Source organism: Gallus gallus, chromosome 21 (genome assembly GCF_016699485.2).
Source record: "Gallus gallus isolate bGalGal1 chromosome 21, bGalGal1.mat.broiler.GRCg7b, whole genome shotgun sequence".
Classification (NCBI taxonomy): Eukaryota; Metazoa; Chordata; class Aves; order Galliformes; family Phasianidae; genus Gallus; species Gallus gallus.
The window spans coordinates 2,181,115-2,202,061 of record NC_052552.1 but is presented as its reverse complement, the minus strand read 5'-3'; the positions used below and the strand labels follow the sequence as shown (position 1 = coordinate 2,202,061).

Here is a 20,947-nt window from a genome sequence, read left to right as displayed (position 1 = left end):
AAGAAGAATCTGGCTGAAGTCATTCCTGGTAAGGAGCAGGAATTTGGAGCAGTGCTTTGTGTGGAGAGTGGGTCTCCAGCTCTCAGGTGATGCTAAGACCTCCCCTATTGCTGCCTACAGGTGAGGGGCTTTTCCCTGCAGTCAGGAAACACCAAGCATGGAGTGCATCCAATTGGACCATACCAGGGGAACGGCCACTGTTCATCCCTTTGGGTGAAACAGGCATATAACAGAGCACGAGAAGCAAAGTGAGTTCCCTTGCTGTGTCTGGCCACTGTGTCTGTGGGAGATCTGGATGGCAGTCCAGAGACAACACACTTCAGGGAAGGAACGAGAAGAAGCACATGGCTGGAGAACGCCCAGGAAGCAGAGTGTGTCCTTTCAGGAACAGATGGGACTAGCTTGCGTGCAGAAACGTGCCTGCTGTTGTTTGTTCCCTGCTGTACTTCAGGAATAAATGACTCTTGTGCCACTTCATAAATAAACAGGATTATACTGGAGATAGTGGCTCCCTTTTCCATTTCCTCCTTTCCAAACCATCATAAGGAAGCTAGGACTTTGCATAATTAATAAACCTTTCAGCATCTTTTCCGCAGTTAGGCCTGAAAAGACCCTTTTTATCTCAAAGCAGGATGGGTGAGAGATGTGCGGGTGAAGATCCATCATGGAAGTGAGCCACAGGCTGTGACCCTCAGACTGATTTCTCAATTTCATCTTGCCTTGCTGTTCTTCAGGGTGTGTTGGTGGTAAGGACAGAACGAGGTGTTCTTTGGCTGTGAGGGTTTGTGCTCTTAGTACGGATGCTGCACCTTACTTGTGAGCTGCACTCAAGTGCAGACTAGTTAGGGGAATTTTTATTGCTAGATATTCATGAGGTGGAGCTCATGAGACTTCTGGATGCTGGGTAGGTTTACCAAGAAGAGCCGTAGAGAAATAATGAAGTGGTAATTGAATCAACTAATAATTGTAACAGCTAGGAGAACTGCATAGCCAATATGGATGGTGCCAAGCTGTTTTTAAAACTCCTTATTTGTTTCATAAGGCTTCATTCTTGCTGGTATTTGAAATCAATACCAATTTTCTCACACCGCTCTTCAATCCACTTGAGTCTTCAAGCCTACACTTCAACGCTGATTACATGTGGCAGACTGCAAATGGTCTCAGGATGTCTCACTTTGTACAGACAGTATGTGACAGTCCCGAGCCCAGGGAGGGAAGGTACTGGGAGAACTGGGAGGCTTCCTGAATGTGCCTCCCCCCAATCCAAGCATTACAAGCACAGCTTGAGCAGTCTCTCAGCCCTTTCCTAGTGCAGAATTTCTCTAGGAAGGAGCACCGAATGGAAGATAGGACTCCTGGATTCCTTCCCTGCTGTGCTGTGCTGAGCTCTGCCTTCTGGTAAGACCTGTGCACCTCCTGGAAGAAAGTTTTCTCCCTCCTGCACAAGCGAATGCATCTGAACGGTGATATAATTGTGGAGATAGCAATGATTTCTTAAATAACACTGATCAAATTAGATAGGTAGAGTAAGTGATCATCACTCTGCCTTCAGTACAAGAGTACATCAGTGTGCTCTGCAGACAATAACAGCGGTGAGCACAGAGAACAGAAGGTTTCTAAGCTATACGGTGATTATGATCAATTACTCTAAGGCATTTTAATCTAGAGAGAAAATGTAGAAAACGAATCAGGGGCAGAATAATAATTTCAGTTTGAAAGAGACCATCTTGCCCTGGGAATGTATGGTTTGAGCGTGGCTCCTGGGTGCTGTGTGCTAAATCACTTGTGAGGCAGATGTAAGTGATTGGCTGGCACAGAAAGCAGCTTCAGAAGCCACACTGTAAACAGAGCAGTGCTGCGAGGCTCCGAGGAAGGCACTGCGTGCGTTGGAGCACTGGTGACAGCGGGGAGCAGAGAGCACTGAGACCACACACTGCTCTCATCACTGCCTGGTGTGGGCAAGGACTCCATCAAGGCAGAGGGGAGGGCAGCTCTGCTTCGTTATCATCCCTGGACACTTCGTTTGGATGAGAGTTGGGAAGGAATATTTCCATGGGTACAGGATGAGGAGCACGGAGAGGTGATTTCAAGTCGACGACCTGTCTGGAGGTGCTGGCATTGCTGGCAAACAGCAGTGCTCAGAGTTGGAGGAGGAGGATGAAGTCAGGTGTCCTCCTGAACCGAGCCACCTATCAAAGCTGAGAGCAACTGCTGGGGACCTCTTGGAATCGTACTCCTGGGAAGAACAACAGGAATTCAGGGGTGCCATGGATTCAGAAGCAGAACTATAGCCGTTGTCAAGCTGCCTTAAAACGGAGATCAGGACACTACTGGAAAACAACCTAAGAAGGAACCATTTGTCCTGGGAAAGCAGGTGGCCAAAAGGCCATTCCTTCCTTGCTCCATTACGCTCCCTGGCTGTGTTCTTGTCCGTATGTGCAAGAGCTGGGAAAAGCCTAGGCAGATCTGTGGCTGAAACAAAAGAAACCACTTTGAAAAAGGTTTGGGTTTGCTCAGCAGCATTCTTGGAACATGGCTGACCAGGAGAACGAGGACTTAGCAGCAGAAAGCCTCTTGGCCAAGTCTAAGATGCATCCCAGCCTCCCACCGTACGACATGGATGACCAGCTCCTTCCCAGGGAGCCACGGAGCACCTGCAGCTGCTGGGCATGGGCTCTGCTGATAGCCACCATGAACCTCTTAGTCTTTTTCATCAACTTGCTCCTGATGCTCGTTATCTTCACCATCGTGTTGCTTCCCACCATTGTGGTGGTTTACTTTGGCTTCCAATGCCACTCTCGGGTAAGTAAGCTTTGCTCCATTTGGAATGGAAGTTTGAATGGGGAAAACTAAAGGGCAGAAGAGCTCTGGTAGTGTTTGCTGCTTTCCATTTAAGTAACCTTTCTACAGTGAGATTGACATATTTGATCTTCCTAAAAAATAATTCAGCACTGATAAAGCCTAGCAGAGTCTGTAATCCCTCTTATGCCTGTCTACAGATTCAGATGTTCCTGTACGGTTTCTCACTTGTAACCAATGTATTTGCTTGGTCAGGAAGGGCTCTGGCAGTGCCTGCTCCATGTGTTTGCTATCCTCTGAATTTCATTACTCCAAGAATACCTATGAATTTCCTCTTATGTTTCCATAAATATGTTTGGAATCTGTTGATGAAGTGGATGCCAAGAAACAATTTCCCTGTTTTCCTCACCAGCAGTAGCTCTTAGAGCAGCTCGATCTGGTTTCTCTTGCAGGTTACCCAGTTAGGAGGGTTCTCTTCCTGTTTTGGGGAGGAAAAAAACAAGCCCTGCAATACTTCCTTCCAGGAGGGGGAATGGGCTCCAAGAATAGATGCTGTTGGCCACCCCATCCCACAGAATCTGAACAAAGGGAAGACTTTGAATCTTCTCGAAATGGTATATTTACCTGAGAAACATAAAAGGAGGAGGCTTTTTTCCTCCCTTGTTAATGAAGTCCGTGCATCCCATCTCGTCAGCCAAGTCCTTGGGACCTCTGAGTGAGCAGGTCATGGAGTGGGAGATAATGTTTCAGCACACAGACCCTTGGTCTTTGCAAAGAGACGGTTGGAATCATTGGCCTTGGAAGACCCCAGACTACCCCTTGTACACACAGGGCTCTGCTTGATGGCTTTGGGCTCTGAGGAGCAGCAAAAGGTTTCTGAGTACAGCCAGAGTACATCAGTCCTGAAAGCAGCTGTGCTGCTGTTAGCTGCAAGGAGTCCTTTAACTCAGACTCATCTTTTAATAGAGGTAGATGGGGAATGCTGCAGGATGGCTTGACAAGAGCAGCCCTTTTGTCCTCAGGCTATTGCTGTTCTCTGCTTTCCTCGTAGCCAGAGGCTGATTTCTGCACTTCAGAGCCATTAGATGGATTCATTTATTTTTGAGTGTGATTGTGCTGCTTCTACTGCAGAAAGCATATAGAGAAAAGAAAGGAGGCTGGGGTGGGAGGCGGGGGGGAGGGGGCTGTCCATGTCATTTGTTAGCACAGAACCAGTGAATGCCTTGGCCTGCTGCTGCTGCTGCTGCCAGCAGGAAGGCACTGTCCTGAGTGCCCTACAGCAGCATGGGGTGAGCACGGGGTGAGCATCATGGCAGGTGTTGAAGTGCTGAGAGATCCAAACGTATACACGGTGGTGCGTAGAAGATGGAGCACAAAGCAGGCTTGGGAATCCACAGCCCACCAATCTGCCTGCAGGATCCAACGTTTCTGCTGCGTTTTATTTACTTAGCCCTAATTGCCAGCACGTTGTGCCACCCACATCAGTGCGGCAGCAGGAGGCCTTTTTATTTGGTTCCCAGATATCAAATGCTAAGCCGTGCTATTATGGATAACTTAATAAAGATGGTTTCCTGCTTCAGGATCAGCGTGGCACTCTTGTCTCGCAGCAATGCCCGAGTAATTGAAAGCCTGATTAAAGCGTTGTCAGTCATATCGCGTCGCTTGAGGACTGCAGAGGGAAGGGCAGCCGTGCCTCATTGGAAAGGCATTGAAACCCAGGGCTGCTCTGATCCCTGCCCCTACCCACCAGCTGCTCTGTGACAAACTCCCTCTGTTCCCACAGGTGCTGCATTCCACCGCCCGCTACTGCAGAACCATCCTGGATGACAACAGCTCCTCGGCCCTCATCATCCTGGGCTTCGTCATCATGTCGCCCCTCATCGTGGTGGCCATGGCCACCTACTGCAGCCTGGCCAGGCGCCTCCGCCTCCTCATGTGCTTCCAGCCGTGCAGCCGGGCCCTGTACAAGGGCGTGAAGTGGCGCTGGTATGAGGAGGGCGGTCTGTGCGGCTGTGCAAGGGGCTGCAGCCCCCGTGTCAAAGCCTGGGTCTGAGCCAGAGGCCCCATCTCACCCAGAGCTCCCTTCTCCCTACCCTGACCCCCACCCGCTGCCTCCCAGCATCACCCCCAGGCCTCTGCGGAGCAGTGCTCGTTGTGAGCAGGAGAAGTGTTCACGAGCCACCTCCTATAGCTTTGTCTATAACATAGTAGGGTGCTGCCCACCACCAGGGAGAGATTGTCAGTGCGGCTCCTTGGTGTCAAAGACAACGTGCAGCAGAATGGGAACTCCTCCAGGACCCGCTGTGCTCACGGCAGCTCTATTTCCAATCTTGACAGCGTGGTCACAGAGGTCTCCTTGGGTTTGGCTGCTGCTGGGGAAGCATCCAGCCATGAGGAAGCAGCTGGGGTTTCCTTCAGTGCTGGCAGCCCCAACCTCTTTCCAACCTCTGTATGTCACTGCCTTTGTGGTGCTGGGGATCTGCAGAGCTCCTGTGCACCAGATGTTCTTCCCCAGTTAACAATCCCTCTTTGCCATTGCCTATAGCAGTGCTATGCCCGTTTTCCTGTCCCTGAGCCAGGTTGTTGGGGTGGCTGCAGATATACACACCGTTCTTTGGGTCTGTCCCCCTCCAGCTGCTGATCTGAAGCGTGCTTGTCTGGTGATAGCTGGTGAGTATTAACCTGCAAATCACTCCTTGCCCTTTGCTGTGGTTTTGTTCAGCTCCGTTTTAAGGCTCCTGGCAGAACGAGCTGGAGATCTCCAGTGGCCTCAGGGTCACTGCAGGCTCTTCTAGGGCTGGGTAAGAGATCTCAGAGACAGTGCCTTGTTCTGGGACACCTGGATGTAGCATGAGTGCTGCACAATGCGAAGAATGGGTGTGAGAAGGTATGGCAGCTGGGTGTAGGACCGTGTGATGCTCCAGGTGGTCCCACTGGAGCAGGGGTTGGACCAGATGATCTCCAGAGGTCATCCCCAGCTGTGCTGTGATGCCCTCCTTTAAGCCCCGATGGGTTCAGGCACTGCATCAGTGGGGCTGTGTGTGCTGCTGACCGCTGCGAGCTCCGTGCTCCCCCCGCTGCTCTTCCTGTCAGCCAACTATTGCCATTGCGAGTGCTGTGTGTGAATAAAGATCATGCCAAATCTCCACTGGGGGAGTTTCTGTTCTGTCTTGTAGTACGGGCTGCATCAGAACCGGCTGGCTGCAGCCCATTGCAAACCCTTGTTCTATCCTCAAATAATCAGTGGTGGCTGCAGATGAAAGTGAATTGGGTTGTAGCACAGGCTGGTACTCAGCCCAGCCACCAAACAGATGGGGACAGGGAAAGCTGGAGGTGAATCAAAGCTGGAGCTTTGAGCAGTTAGAGCCATCGGTTGGGGTTTTGGCCATTGTGTTGTTATGTGATGCTAAGAGACTGAACTCTGCACTCCAGCAGAGCTCTGTGCTGTTGGCCAGCAGTGTCATATATCAGCTTTGTTGGCTCCATCTGAAGGTACAGCTGAGCTGTTCTGCCAGCCCTTGTCACCATTTAGCCCATTCTGGCAGCTGCAGCAAACCAGTCTCAGCTAAACCACCTCCACAGTGCTTCAGGTGAAACTGGTCTGATACGTCTCGTTTACAGTTCAAATTACTGCTTAATGCTTCTGTGTACTGAGTGAACAAGACCGTTCCAGCCCAGAGCCTGAATGGTTGGAGGAACACAAATTCTGCATTTTAAGGCTTTTTCCCTTGTTTTAGGACTTTGCAAGGTGGGAGCAGAGTAAACCGTGCTCTTTTCCTGGGCTGACTTGCGACCTGAGCTCACTTTGCAAGGCACAGAACCTCACCAATAACTCTGCTGGAAGTCCCCTTGCACAGCTCCACGTGGTTCATAGGGCATCTTGCAGAATATTAGACAGTGTATATGCTTCAGAGAGCTCCCTGGGCTATGAATGAAGCAACACCTGCATTCTGCTGTCAGCTGGAGCTGGAGCCACTTCCCTGCATCACAGCAGATCTCAGGGTAAGCTGTACCTCGGGGGTGCCCTGGTGTAGCAAAGCATGACTACAGCACAGCAGTGAGACTGCAGCCCTGAGCTCTCTGTCCTTAGAACAGAGGCACCTTTGATGTCCTCTGCCCTGGGGCAGCTGTGCCAGCTGGGGACTGCGCCTGCAGATGCTGCAGGAGGCTGCTGTGTGTGCGCTCCTCAAACCCTCCCATGGGCTTCGTTCCGGAGCTCAGCACAGCTGAGCCTGGCATCCTTCTGAAGAGGAAGGTAGTTTTCTTTTTTTTTTATTTCTTTTTTAATCAAGCCTCAGGTCTGATAAGAGGCTACAAGGGCTTTGAGTCAGGAGAATTCATTTTCGCAGTCTGAATTTCCAAGATAAAAAAAAATACCCAGAAAAAAAGCTGAAGGTGCTGACAGTCGGTGCCAAGCAGGCAGCTTACCTTGAGCTGGATATATCCCCAGCATGAATCACTGGCGACAGCTGCTTTGTGCCAGATTTATGGCAGGTAGCTACGGGCACGGTATAACTGCGAGTTCTCATCCTGTGAAGGTGAAGAGAAAGATAAAGAGAGAAAAGTGTGAGAAAGCATTAATAACCCAACTCGTGCCGAAACGGGGCTAATATTTGAGAGATGCTGCTGTGCATCACCTGGTCCAGCTCTGCTCCTTGCTGCCTTCGTGGAGGAGCTTTTGCCTTTCCCTGCAGGTGTGCATTTGCACTGATGTTTGCAGCTGGCTATGGGAGAAAAGCAGCAGAGGAGGGCAGGGGAAGGACAGCAGCACTTGGGGTCTGGGAGTCTGGCTGTGCTGCAAGAGAGGTGTCTGCTTTGTGTCTGCAGGGCTTTGGGGTGAGGATGAGGACGCTGTGAGGATTGCGGCTCAGCAATGCTGAGGTTGCTGGAAGGCTCTGTCTAGGGGGAATTTGGGCACCTTTGGCTTGGGTTCCCCACTGCTGAGTCTGTTTGCAAGTGAGAATGTAGCCCTGCTGCTGCTGCAGTGGGCGCTCCGTTTCCAGGGGGGTGTTTGTGGAGTGCAACGTGGAAAGCAGGCGAACAGCAAAACCACAGTTTGATTGCAAACAGAAGGGACAGAAAAACAAAATCCAAAGGAATTGGAGCCATCACAGCAAGTGGGCTCATTCTTCACGAGTGTAACAACACAGCAAGGGTGCTTGCTGGCTGCCGACCACATTCTGTACCAAATTACTGGTGGGATCCATACTGACGGATGGATGAACCAGGGGGAGACAAGGGAAGCTCTTGTTTGTGGATGTTTCCCCTTGCGGGGAAGTGCTGCTCCGGTCCATACAGCCCCACAGTGCTGGGAGGATCGTCTCACCCCTCTGCTCTGCATCCTGAGCCATCCTGCTGTGCGTGAGCGCCTATAGAAGCCTCATGTGCAAATGACATGTGGATTTCATATGACTGAAGTGACTGCTAACGGCTTCCACAAGTGGCAGGAAGAAGAGCCGTGCAGGTCCTTAATTCCCATTCTCTGATTTATTCGGAGCGTAAGGGCCAGGGATGAATAAGCTGAAAGCCCTCCTGAAATAAAGAACAAATCCCAATCACACAGGCATGGCTCTGGGTCACTGAGAACCAGATCCAGTGGGAATTGCTGGCACTGGTACCCAGCAGGGCTCAGCTGCTCCTGGCAGAGCTGCAGTGCATTGCCAAGAGCTCAGGGCATCGCTCTCACTGTCATCTCTGCCAGATGGACACTCCATGTGCCTCATTCTCCCCATCTCCCGAGTATCTCTGTAGGCTAACTTGGCAGGGATCTGCGTGGTAATACAATTCCACTGACATATATGCTGGACAGCTTCTTTTGCTCTCTCTATTTGTGTTGCTGGCTGCTTAATGGTAATGTGAGCGTCTGCAGGGAAATGTCCATTGTCCTCCTGCAATGCCCTCCTCTGTCTTGGAGCTAACTGGTCACCAGCAATGATTTCCAGCTTGGGAAAACTCTGAATGAATGGAAACAATTCAGGAGCAACTAAGCACTGGGTGCCTGCCAAGGGTTTGCACCCAGCAAGCTGATCCTGCAGCACAGGCCGTGCTGCACCCTTATCTTGGGGAGGGTCCCTGGGCCCCGATGGGAGCTGCTGTGCAGGTAAGGAAGCAAGCAGTGATGTAACCCAGCTGTCCCAGCACCGGTGCGCCCTGCAAACCAATCCCTTACGTGGCAGTGAGCAGCGGGAGGCAGCTGGGAAGCTGTGTGGGTTTCAATGCGCCTCTGGGCACGCAGAGCTGCTAAAACACAGCAGAGCTCTGAGGCCATCTGTCAGGCACGCGTTGCTGAAGGGCTCTTTGTGGGAGAGCCGCAGAAGAATATGAAAATAAATAAATTACGTAGCCCTCAGAATCAATAGTAGCGCAGAATGGCTGGGAGGGTGAGCGTGGCAGATGCTGCAAACTACTTCACAGTCCTCTTTGAGTGCTAAAGACTTCTGTCCAGACCACTCAGAGGTCTGCAGGGGAAAAAGCACCAACTGAAAGAGAAGTGGAGAACGGCACTGTTTCAGGGCTGGGGAGCAAGATTTCACTCTACAGCTGGCAGTCCTGACGAAGAGGGGTACCTGGGCATCACCAATACAAGCGTTTCTGAGAAGCAAAGCTTTGCTTTGGGGAATTAACGCCAGCAAATATTGCCCCAAGTAACTCAGGGCTGCTGCTTTTCTGCTTGAGGAATAAAAGCCAAGCTCCCCAAACCCTAACCCTATGCATGGAGGCAAGGGGTTATGCACAGACCACTACAAGCCCAGAGCACTCAGCACTGCTGGGGAAGGTCAGCATTTGTGTTTTCTTCTCCCCCCCCTTGCTTTGTCCCCCCCCCAGCTCAGGCAGGCAGGAACAACGCAGACTTGTTCTGCAGCTCCCCAGGCAGTGCCAGGGGGAGCTTTGTAAGGGATTCTGCAGGAAAGCACTACGTCAGCTGGAGCCTCCTGGGGATGTGTCATTTGGGTTTGCTGCACCCAAAGCACATGGAAGGTAATGCAGATGGACTCTGTGGTGCTTTACGTCCTGACTGTGAGCCCGCAAAGTTCTCACGTGGGCTCAGTCCAAGCCTGGGCTCAGCATGCCACCTGGGCTCTGATCCTAAGAGTGCTTGCTGAGCTCATTCCCTGCATTCACCAGCCTTTAGGAGATGCGGGAGGTGCCCAGCCACGCAGCAAGCCATGCACAGGTGCTGCCTCTGTGACCCCATGGCAGCAGACGTGGTGCTGAGCACGGGTTATTCCTCCTGCCCACCTGGAAGCACAGATCTGCTCCAGCCCATCCTCATCAGTAGGGTTAATATCCCAACAATGCGCTGAAATTACCCTTTTGTCATCACATTTTTATCTGCGTGGCACCAAGCAGGCGGCTACGTACGTTAGAGCCTCTGGGGAGTGTTGCAATCCCACCAACATGTTCAGTGACTGCTCTGCCCATCTGCACGGGCTGGCAGCTGTGGGGATTGTCGGTGCCAATTGATACCCAGATAACAGCTCCCCCCACACCCCCCCCCCCCGTGTCTGTCTCCAGTGGCTGTAAAGGCGTGAGAACCTGCCCTGGGAGGATGCTGGTGGATAATACACAGTAAAAAGTGCAAGGAGACGGGGCTGGCAAAGCTGGGGGCTGAAGGAGCGGGTGGGAAGGGAGACCTGTGTCTGCAGAACGAAGCATGGGAACACAACTGGCCGCAGTGCGTGTCCCTGTGCTTGGGGAGGGATGCTCAGCAAAGCACTGGGAAGCGCTGCTGGGTCACAGCAGAGAGCTTGATGTGCTTTGCCCCCTGGGATGGAGCAGGCAGGATGTGCAGGGCTGGACTTGCTTTTCAATAGCTTGCACAAAACACGAGGAGAGATAAGAAGCAAAGGAAAAAAAAGAACCACACATAAAGAAGCAGGCTGGGATGCAGGAAGAGGTAGCTCTGTCTGGTTCAGTGCTCCGCTTTCAGCAGCCGCCAGTTTCGGTCGTGCCTGCACTCATTGTCTCCCAGGCACGCAGTTGAGAGCTGAGGAAACCAAGCCCTAACCCCTAACCAGATGAGCAGGGGTAAAAATAGCAGTCAGGGGAGCAGACTTCCTCCCCGACACAAACCTCTTGCTGCCGAAGGCCACAAATCTGTGCTGCGTTCCGGCTGCTCACGCACCCAGGCTGCTTCGGCACCGGTTGGGATGTAGGGCTGGGGTCTGCCTGCATTATGGGGACAGCTGCAGAGCCTCCTCTGATGGCTGATCCACCTGCCTCCTTTGCTGCTCTGACTTTCTGCTACCTTGCGTCTTTTACTTTGTTCAGCTTTAATGGCCTTTTGGTTTCTATTTTCGCTGTGGTTACCTTGGCCCCATGCTGGCTTCCAGCCCTTCCGTGCAGAAATCTCTTTTCAGCCCTCTGGATCCCTTTCCGTGGCCTTCCTGGCTCACCCCCAAAGCTCTGTCTGCTGCCACTGAGAAGTAAACAATTCTTCCACTCGCAGCACCGTATCTCCTGCGTGAGCATCCTTATCTCCTGCACGGAGCTTCGCATTTCTGCGTTTGCTTTCTGGTCTCAGCTGGGCTACAGATGCTTTGAGGTCTGAAAATTCATAGGAGCATGAAGAGGAGACCCGCTGATCACAGCCCACTGAGGTTTTCAGTTCAGGTTACAGGGAAGCAGTCCATCCAGCCTGCTGCTTTGCTTCCTGCCAAAGCTAAGTGCTTTATGATCTAAAACCCTGGAAAAGGTTTGATTCCAGTTAGGATGAGAGCTGTAACATGGTGGGGAAAAAGATAACAGTTTTGCTGGGTTCTCCAGCATGCATTATCACGTGTAGCATCACTCTCCGTGTTCCGTGCACCATCTCCATCTCTGAGAAGCTCACACAGGGAGGAGAGAGGAGGCAGCTGCCCTGCAGGGATGCTCTGAGCGCCTTCCAAAGGGAAAGCAGCAGAGCAGCAATACCCCTGGCAGGTGCCTGGAGGCAGCATGGATGCAGAAGGAGCCCTGCGCATGAGAACACTCACTGGGCAGGGTCTGCACAACGGGCACACAACAAGGTGTGCGACTGGGGCAACCACGTGCCTGCAGCAGCCCCACTTGCAGCACAGCAACAGCACCTGAGGCCACAGCTGGCTCTGCCTGGGGTGATGGCTCCTGCCCTTCGTTCAGCCCCGATCCCGTTTTTCAATGGACAGCTTCAGCTGTCCTCATTTTTCAAGCACTGGGGCTGGAAAATGGCTGTGGAGATGGTGAGTATTGCCTCACTGCTTTTTCAGCTCAGTGCTGCGGTTGGGAAGGAGAGCAACAGCTGGAATGGCAAAGTTTTGTGTTGTCGCTAGCAACCGGGATTTGAGTTACGAGTGCTTACAGAGTGGCAGATTTCCACAAGGATAACCTGTTTGAAAACCCTGCAGTGGGCTTCAGCTCCTCCCCAGTCTGAGCAATGCCTCTTTGGTTCCTCTTTGATTCCTCTTTCCTCTCCTGGTGGGAAGCAAGATGAGCAGGCTCACATCCAGAGCTCAGCATTAATGCATTACTTGGAGCTATTTGGTGCTGCTTCACGCACCTGCTGGGACAAATGGGGGTGAGACACCCTGTGAGGAAGACTGACCCTTGGGCAGATGATGGCGTAGAAGAGGAGGTGTGTTTGTTTGAAAAGGCTGAAGGAGTCAGGGAGACGACCAAGCATGCTTATTTCAAAGCAAATTGGTGCAAAATAGCTGCAGCACTTTGCAAGTTCCCCATCACCTGCGTTCCATGCCCCAACCACACATTGTAGGGGACATCCAATGCATGTGGTGGCAGAGTTTTGGGTCACTTGCTGTTAAAATGTATGGCATGCAAGATCTAACTGTAGAGCTAAAGGGTGTGCCCAGAGCTGGGTAATGCTACCACGGTGAAAGATCTAAACTAGAACGTGCCAGCAGTGTAAATACATTACTGGCAGAGCTAAGCTGAGCTTGCAGAGGGTTGCATGGCCAGGAAGGGCAGCTGGACTTGCATGGAGCTCTGAGTGCTGCTCCTTTGCTTGTGCTGCACTGTGGGATGTGGGGGGTTTGCAAAGCATTTCCCAGCAGTTCTTCAGGGGTTAAGGAGAGCTTCTATTAGGCATTGGAAATAGTATGGGGCGGAAGGGAGGTAGAACTGCCAACTGCCATGACTAATGCTGTGACATCAAGGTTGATGGAATATAGCTTCTTAATGCCACCCATACCTACAAGAGTAATTAATGAGTGCAAGCAAAGCCATGCGATCAACAGGTCTGAAAACAATTCATTTCTCTTCCCATTGTGAAGAAGACAGTGACAGAGCATTGCAGATGGCTACCAAACTGCCTCCAACCAAGTTTGTTTTCACATTTTTCTGGGTCCGTTTCCAGCTGCAAGTGCTGGAAATAATTCCCCTGACCTAGATCCCAAAATATCCCGTTCAGCAGTGGGGAGCTGCCCATACCGATGTGCCAGATGTTTGGAGGGGTTGTGCAGTATGCTGCACGGACAGCTTGCAAGGAAAGCTCAAGCTGTACCTTCATGTGCTGGGGTCCTGGCCCCAGTCCCATCTCTGCTGGGGTGCACAATGTAGGCTTCAGGAAATTTGGCAGTCAGCGTGGATGGATGTGGATGAAGTCGGGTCTGGAGTGAATAAGTGCTGAAGAAGGCTTGTTTTCGTAACTCTTGTGGGGGGAATTGCATGCCATCCCTTCTGTCCCTGCCCTGTCCTACCGGGAATGCTGACACAGGGCTATGCAGCTGCCCATGTGCAGCAGCAGGGCTGGGATGCCAGCAGCCACGCTCTCCCTTGCACAATCTTATGCTCATACCAACGTGAGCCATGTGCCTTCCTGCAGACGAGATGCTCCTCTGGGTTCCAGCTTGGGACCAGCCTTCTCAGAATGGCTGCAGGGAGGCATCCAGCCTGGCTTTGTACACAGAGAGGCTGCTGCTGGGAGCCCGTGCCTCCAAGGAAGGGTGGAGAACAAACAGGACATCCCAGCTCGGTAGCACCAGTGGTCTGCAGGGAAAGCATTTGCTCTTTCGTCCATGGGTCAGACAGTATGGCACTCAGCTGTAGAACAACAGCCTCTTATCCCCAAAATAGACGGGAATTGTTCTGCTTGCTTTGCATGCGTCAAGTCACCTCTTTCTTTATGGGCTGCTGGAATTGCAACTATTTCCCCAGCCTGATGTGGGAGGAGTACAAGGCTGGCAGGGCTCATGATGGGAGGATGGCTGTCAGCCGTAGAGCTTCCAGCTGAGCCCCCTGTGTCCCTCAGGCATGTTTCCTGGACAGGCTTTATCCTGGATAGTCTTGTTTATGAAACAGGATTTCCAACCTAGCCCCCATGTCCTACCTCTTCTTTCCATTGTAAATAGCAACCTGCTGATGGATGGAACTCCTTTTTCCCCTTCCCCTCTCATCACTCCAAACTTGTTCTCCCCTTTCAATCTCGCGCTGGCTTTCGCCATCGACAAGTTCAGACTGAATAACAGGACTTCTACAGGCCACTCACGCATTGCTGCTGCATGGCATCAGATCCAGCCATGTGCTGGGTGAAGAAGCTCCCAGTGTTGCTGGAGGAGCCCTGCAGACTGGGCAGGAGTTGTTCCCTCTCCTCCCACTCGCTCCCCAGCTGCTTTGCTAGGCTTACACAAAAAGGATGATTGTTTTGTCCTTGGAGCCTTGCTCCTGCTCATATGGCTTTGTCCCCTTGCTGAGAAGGGCTGAAAAGCTGCAGATGAGCAGTAATGAGCCCTCTGCAATGCTTCTTGTAGAGGCAGCCTTGTTCCAAGCCCTGGAGCCGAAGTTCAGCTGAAGTGGAGAAATGCCCTCCACAGTGGGACTCTGCAAGTCCCTGTGCTAGACGGGTCCAGTTGTGCTCCTCTGCTGTAGCCACACACGTGTTGAGCCCATTGAACCACAGCACACCAGTTTTTGGGTAACACCTACATTAAAACCAATCTTCTCGTGTCTCAAAGGCTACTGGCATAATCTGAACGGTACCTTTGTTTTCTGCCCCCACCAGAAGACTGCTGGCAGAGCTTGGGCTAGAGAGGGTCTGACTGCCACCTGGCATGGGGTCTGATGGGAAACTGGCCTTGATATCCTCCGAATTCCAGGCTGGGAGCAGGGAGTGCAGCTTGGCCGGCGCTCCTGCAGCTGTGCGTGAGGCGGGGGCCAGGCTGTCCCTCCTGGTAGGAACTCACAACCACGAGCCGCTTCCCCTTCCTGTTGTGACTGAATGCAGCTTGATGGGTGCTTGGAGGCCCGTTCATCAATGTCTTGGACGGCTTCCCCCATCTGTCAAACCAGGAGCCCGGGCCCAGGATGATAGCCAAGTGTGCATCTCATGGTGTGCAGGCTGATCTCCGGACTGCATACTGCTCTTGTATGTGTGTGCAGATTGCTCCAGGTCATCTTCTCTCCCCTGGGCGGACAGGTCAAGAGGCTACGATTGTTGAGAGAGGCCAAGACCTGGATGATCTGTAAGTCATGGCTTATTGTGTAGCTGGGAATTCCTCAGGAAACAGAGTTCTAAGGAGGTTCTCTCAAAGTTGTCTTTTTCCAAATTGTCCAGGCTTTCCTAACAGGATAGAGACAGGAGATAAGAGTCAAGCAATAAGGAAAGCGATCCACTCCAAAGAATAGTGTTTGGATTAAAAACAGACAGCTGCATCCATACCTCATCTGTACTACTTAAAGGTGGCTCCAAGTTTCAGAGCTTCTCTGGCTCCAGGAATGCAAAATGAGACCCCAGTCTGGGTCCAGCTGGGGAAATTGCAGTGAAAAATGTATGAGGAAATGAGGCAGGAATCTGAAGTGTTGGAGGATCTCTGCTGGGGACCCCCAGATGACTCCACATGCAAAGTAGAGCCTGTGCAACCAGGCACGAGTGCTGTGTGCTGTTCCATCGATCTTGCCGTGCTCTCATACAACCTCGTGGTTGGAAGCCAAGGATGGGGAACGTGGCTCTTGTACAGTCTCAGACTCCAGTTGTTGCACATCCGCATCTTCCTCTCCTTATATTGATGTTGTGGCTGTAAAGCACAGGACTGGAGCAGTGAAGCAGTGAGCTCTCTGCTGCCGGCTCCTCCTCGGCAGGGAAGCTGACACACGTGGACAGCCCTGGCACCTCTGGCATGGGGGGAGGATGAGGACGCACTACATAAAGGATGAAGAATTGCCACAATAACCCAGCAGCCATTTGCTCAGCCTGCTGCATGCAGCAGTAGGGCCTCTTCTGTAACTGGGAGAGACAGAGGTGCTGCCTATCCATGACCTACATTACAAGAGGAATCCAGAAGCCTCTTAACGAGCAATGAGGCACTTCTGTTTCTGTTTTTTTTGGGGTTTGTTTTTTTTTTGGAGGGGGGGGGGGGTTGCTGTTTTTCTTATTTTACCCCTTCACTGCCATGGGTCTGTGAGGCAGCTGCCCCACAGCTGTGAGCTGTCGGACAGATGATGTGTAGAACTTCTCCTAAAAAGGAAAAGGTGAAACGGCTGGATCAGAGGTGCCCTAAATTCAGATGGTGAGCAGGCTGGCACACTCAGGTCAGGCCCAAGAGCTTCAGCTCTGCACTACGCTGCTGGCAGCCAGCCCTCCTGCTTATTTTCCACCTCTGTATCAGGTTGCTCTTTGACCCGCTCCTGGAACTCTGCAAATGAGCTCACTTGTTCCTACGCATATAAAGCACTGCAGATCGCAGAGGCGAGGCGAAAGCAAGGAGTTGGTTGAACTCCGTGTCATTCTGTGAGCTCGTAAACAAAGCTGGCCCAGCTGCAGCTCTGAGAGCCAGGCTGCTGCACAGGGTCGGGTCCCACAGAACAGCTGCAAGGAGAAGGGTACAGAGGAGCCATCTCCCATCACCTCTGTTCCCTACATGGGCTCCTCATGGACTTGGAGATCCCGTGGTGTGCCCCGGTTGGCTGGAGCTGGTGCTGTAATTTGTGACTAAAACAGCACTGGTAAGGCAGCCGCATGCTGGCATCAAGGTCCCCTTACTGTGATGTGCTCAGGGAAAGGACAGGCAAGAGGGTTGTGACATTTCTCTTCCCAAGTAACCTTTGCATGTGTTGCACGAGGCCCCAATTTCCAAGAAGTGGCCAAACATCTGTCTTCTAATGGAAGCAGTGAATGAACTCCTTGTTGTGCTTTGCTTGTGCGTGTGGCTTTCCTTCACTCCCAAAGCATCTGTGCTCTGACCTGTGGGTTCCTTGCTGCTGGTGGGTGCTCACTTACTGGTTGGGGTCAGATCCCCCCCCTACCATGGAGCCTGCTGTCAGCCAAGCCGTCCTCATCAGCCAGATGTCATTCAGTGGGTTGTTCATACATTCCAGTGTTGTCAGCCTCTGTCATCTCATTGGAAAGCAACAGAAGTTGCCCTTTACAAGTGAAAAGGCCCAGAATTGCTGTCTCTGCATCTGAAATGCTGTGTATGACTCAAACCAACGCATCCCTCCTCAGTCACTGGGTGCCCTGCTTCCTAAGAGGCACTGCAAGGAGCTAGCAGGATGCTATGTCTGCCTGAAGTATTGCAGAAACAAATTCCAGATGGAAATGCCCTTAGAAAAGTGGGAAGGGACGGGGTGCATTGAGATCTATCCCAACAGAGGCACCCTGAGCTTGGCTGCGGCTTTGGCCACTGCTCAGCACAGCACTCCCCTCTCCATTTGGCCTAACTTCCCGTCCTTCTCAGGGTAAAGGCATCAATTAGTGCCTCCTTTTGTTCTGGTTTTTAGTTCACTGCGATGACCCACAGGTTCAGTGCAGTCACTTTGGTGCCTGGGATCCAGCTGAGGGCTGGCACTTTGTGACAAGCTGACTCCTTCCAAACCATCCAAGCATGCCTTGTCCGGGCCTCACACAGCCCGAGGAGGGCACCGCATGGCATGCAGGAGCCAGAGGGGCTCAGATCCCTGGCATGAGCAGAAAATTGCTCAGAGAACATTGTCCCTCTCTGCGTGAGCCATGTGACATGCCTGCGTCTACCTGTGTGCTCGTTCCACAAATTCCTTCATTCCACATAAGCGGCTGAAACAGAAAACTAGGACACTGTGTCCTGGTGTGACACGGTGCTGGAGGGAAACAGCAGCGGGGTTCACACGGCGTTTCCTTCCTTCTGGGTGCTGCCTGGCTCTGAAGAGGGTCCACAGCCACTTCTGAGGTGCTTGTGATGGGAGGAGGCCTTTCCAATGGCTCCAACGTGAGCAGCGGCGTTCTCTTAGCATAAAACCCTTCTGTGACTTTCTTCCATCTCCGAAGTTTTGCTGTAATGCTGCTGCATGTGGTTGAAAACGTGCCGTGCTTCACCCCAGAAGTGGCTGCAGTTCTATACTTCAAGATGCTTTGGGATGAAGCATCAGCCAGATCTTGTCTTGCTGTAGAGCTGTTGGGGTCATTGAGCAACTTCTGAGGATAAATACAGCTGGGGAGTGCCGGGAGTGAACTATTTTTGTAGTTTGTCTCCAAAGTCATAACAGAAATAAGAGCTGACTTGAACCTGCAGATGGCACGACACAGTGTTAACTGAGACCTGCCAGCACTGGGACCAATCCTGCTGCAGTGGCACTGCTGGGGTCGGCAGAGTTCCCAGTTCACACCCTGCACAAACACAGCCAGGAGCTGCTGAGACCTCCACTGTGACACAGTCTGAGCCCCCACTGCCCAGCCTGGCTGCTGCCCACCTGCGGCTCAAGGGGAGCTCCTGCCCCATCCTTCTCCCATTGCTTACAGGGCTGCTTTGCTTCCTTTCCAAATGGGGAATTTCCAAATTCCCATATATAGATAGCTCCCTCCAAACAAAAGCTTTTATGTAGAGCTGAAGAAAGGCTGTGTTCCAAACCGCCTGTTTGTTCCAGCTGTGATTTGCCTCAGAGGATATTGCATCTATCCCGGCAGCTGCAGCCACCACCAAACTCCCCACGGGCACTGTGTGTGCAAATCAGGCCCTGTAATTTGGGATCGACCCATGGGACAAGGAAGAGTGGACAATCAAAATGTAGTGATTGGTTGGTGGTACTTTTCTTCTTCTTTTTTTTTCTTACAAGCCTTAACTGTTCCTGAGCTGGATTATCACTTGGGTACGGTAGGAAGGTGATCACCATTGGTATGTTTTGGTTGAGTTATGACAGATGAAGGCCATAAGCTGAGCCCTGCAGCCCCGTTCTGGCCATAGTTCTATGGGAGCAAAGCAGGGTGATGCTGCTGGCTTCAGAACACAGAGTGCGTCAACGTGCGCAAGCACCAGCCTTACTGGAAACAGGATCTGTCCTTTGCAGTAAAGTTTAAAAATAAAGTTAAATTGTGTGAGATCTAATCATTTTCCAGGCTGCTTCTTCCTGCTTCCTCCTACCCTAGCAAGACTCTAAAGGAAATAAAAGTTGAAATCTCTCCAGGCTGCAGGGTGTGAGGCTGAATGGCATTGACATTGAAAAAGTGACAAACAAAAAAGGGAATTATGAGCAACTGTTGTATGGGAAGTGTTCTTGGGAAGTGAGTAATGCAAGGAAATCATCTCCACATTCCCACCAGCCCCGGTCAAGGGGGTTTGACTGCTCATCCATGAGCATCAGCGATCGAGTTGAATGTGGATCAGCGTAATGGATCTATGTGGATTTGAGAATTAGAGAGACAGCTGATAGCATGGGGTGCCCAGAGGTTCCTTGAGCCTTGGTGATGGTAGGATCCAGACCAGACAGCTGGAGAAGCTGAGGCACTTTGGGAGCACCGCTCTTGGTATGACATGCTTTGTGCAATCCTTCCCTGAAGGGAAGGACCTCAAAAGAGGCCACAGCCAGACAGCTCTTGTGCAGGAGCACCTGCAGCTCTGCAGCACCTGGCCCTGCTGCCCACAAGGAGGCACAGGTGCTCTAGCAGAGGAGCTGTAGGGCTGACATTCATTTTTAATGAAGGAAGTTATGCCCTCCAAAATGACCTGGACAAACTTGACAAGAGTGCTTACGTGCCCTTGCAAAGCCCCAACTGGAGCACTGCACACCGGATGGATGCCCAGAGCAGTGTATGTGCCCCATCCCTGGAGGTGCCCGAGGCCGGGCTGGATGGGCCCTGCGCAGTCTATTCCAATGGGTGGCAACCCTGCCCACAGCAGGGGGTGGGAACAGAATGGGTTTTAAGGTCCCTTCCAACCCAGGCCATCCTATGATCTCACAGGCCACATGGTGGAGGATGAGAGTAGGGGTATCAAATTCTTCTGTCTCCCTGGGATGAAGCTTATTCTAGCCCGTATGAATCAGTAGGTAAGGCTGAGTCATGCCCCTAAGTTCATGACACATGGGTATGGGGTATCATACAACCTGATACTACAACGTTCCTTCGTGATGCAGATGGGTACCAAACCCAGCCCGTCTGCCTGAGGTGGGGCTGGGAGGAGAAGCACAAACAAGTGTCCATGACGTTTAACTAGCTGGCTGCCTCCGGGGCTTCCCAGTTGGATCTGATTTCTTGGGCCTGTCCTGACTTTCCATTTGCTTGATGAGTTTGGATACGATTTTTTTCCAGTCTGCACAGCTCCTTGGCTCATAATTCCTCTTCGTTTCTTCATAGTTCCCAGGGGAGACGAAATCAAATTGGGGGAAATATGGCTCACTGGTTTCAGATCCTGATGGCTTCTAAACTTTCCTCCTCTGCTACTTTTCATCCTGTCTGGCTGTCACTCCCCCTGTCAGAGGAGATGACATTGATGAGTCTCTTCATAATTGAGTGTAATTTTCCAGCTTTTCTCTGCTTGTAATGTCTTGGATCTGTCCAGAAGTAGCATATGCAATATGTTTTTTTCCACTGATGGCTGTATGGCTTAGCTGAACGTTGTATTTTGCTTTATTTCCTTGAAAACCACTATCCCCTGTAGGTAATAATTCAAGAGGGGGGCAGCTCAGGGCTCCGTACAGCAGTAACCCCCAAGGGCTGCAGCTGAGATGAGGATGCCATGTTAAACCACAAACTCCCTGCTCCCAAACAGGTCTACATCAACAAGATGAACCGAAAGCGGGGACAGAAGGGAAGGGGAATACTGCCACCTCCACCTGCTGAGCAGAAGCCAAAGGCAGAGACATGGGTGGCAGGGAAGAAGAGAGGAGGGAAGTGGGGTTTGCTCAGGGATTTTGTTCACTGGCAAGAAGCTCCCCCATCTAGGGGGAATATAGACAGGCTGTGTGCCCACGAGGGGAAAACCTAGTGGAG

General features: G+C 51.8%; 1 protein-coding gene and 1 long non-coding RNA gene across 3 annotated transcripts in view; one reads left to right on the top strand and one right to left on the bottom strand.

Moving 5' to 3' along the window:
* Positions 1 to 1,846: 1,846 nt before the first annotated feature.
* TMEM88B (transmembrane protein 88B) lies at positions 1,847 to 5,947 on the top strand. The gene is made up of 2 exons (NM_001292064.2): positions 1,847 to 2,802; positions 4,583 to 5,947. Exons 1-2 carry the CDS (start codon positions 2,533 to 2,535, stop codon positions 4,850 to 4,852), a joined length of 540 nt encoding a protein of 179 aa, NP_001278993.1. The 5' UTR covers positions 1,847 to 2,532; the 3' UTR covers positions 4,853 to 5,947.
* Positions 5,948 to 7,163: 1,216 nt separating this feature from the next.
* The window catches only part of LOC107054925, a 28,334-nt gene continuing 14,550 nt past the window's right edge, over positions 7,164 to 20,947 (bottom strand). For both annotated transcript variants that reach the window (XR_006931971.1, XR_005841415.2), the window contains 3 exons: positions 15,431 to 20,426; positions 10,873 to 15,331; positions 7,164 to 7,329 (listed from right to left, as the gene is read on the bottom strand). This is a non-coding gene — a long non-coding RNA (uncharacterized LOC107054925). The remainder of the gene's footprint in view (positions 7,330 to 10,872; positions 15,332 to 15,430; positions 20,427 to 20,947) is intronic.

Coding starts and splice junctions, on each gene's coding strand:
- TMEM88B (NM_001292064.2), top strand. CDS start 2,533: ATGGCTGACCAGGAGAACGAGGACTTAGCAGCAGAAAGCCTCTTGGCC. Junction 2,803..4,582: donor GCTTCCAATGCCACTCTCGG/GTAAGTAAGCTT, acceptor CTGTTCCCACAG/GTGCTGCATTCCACCGCCCG.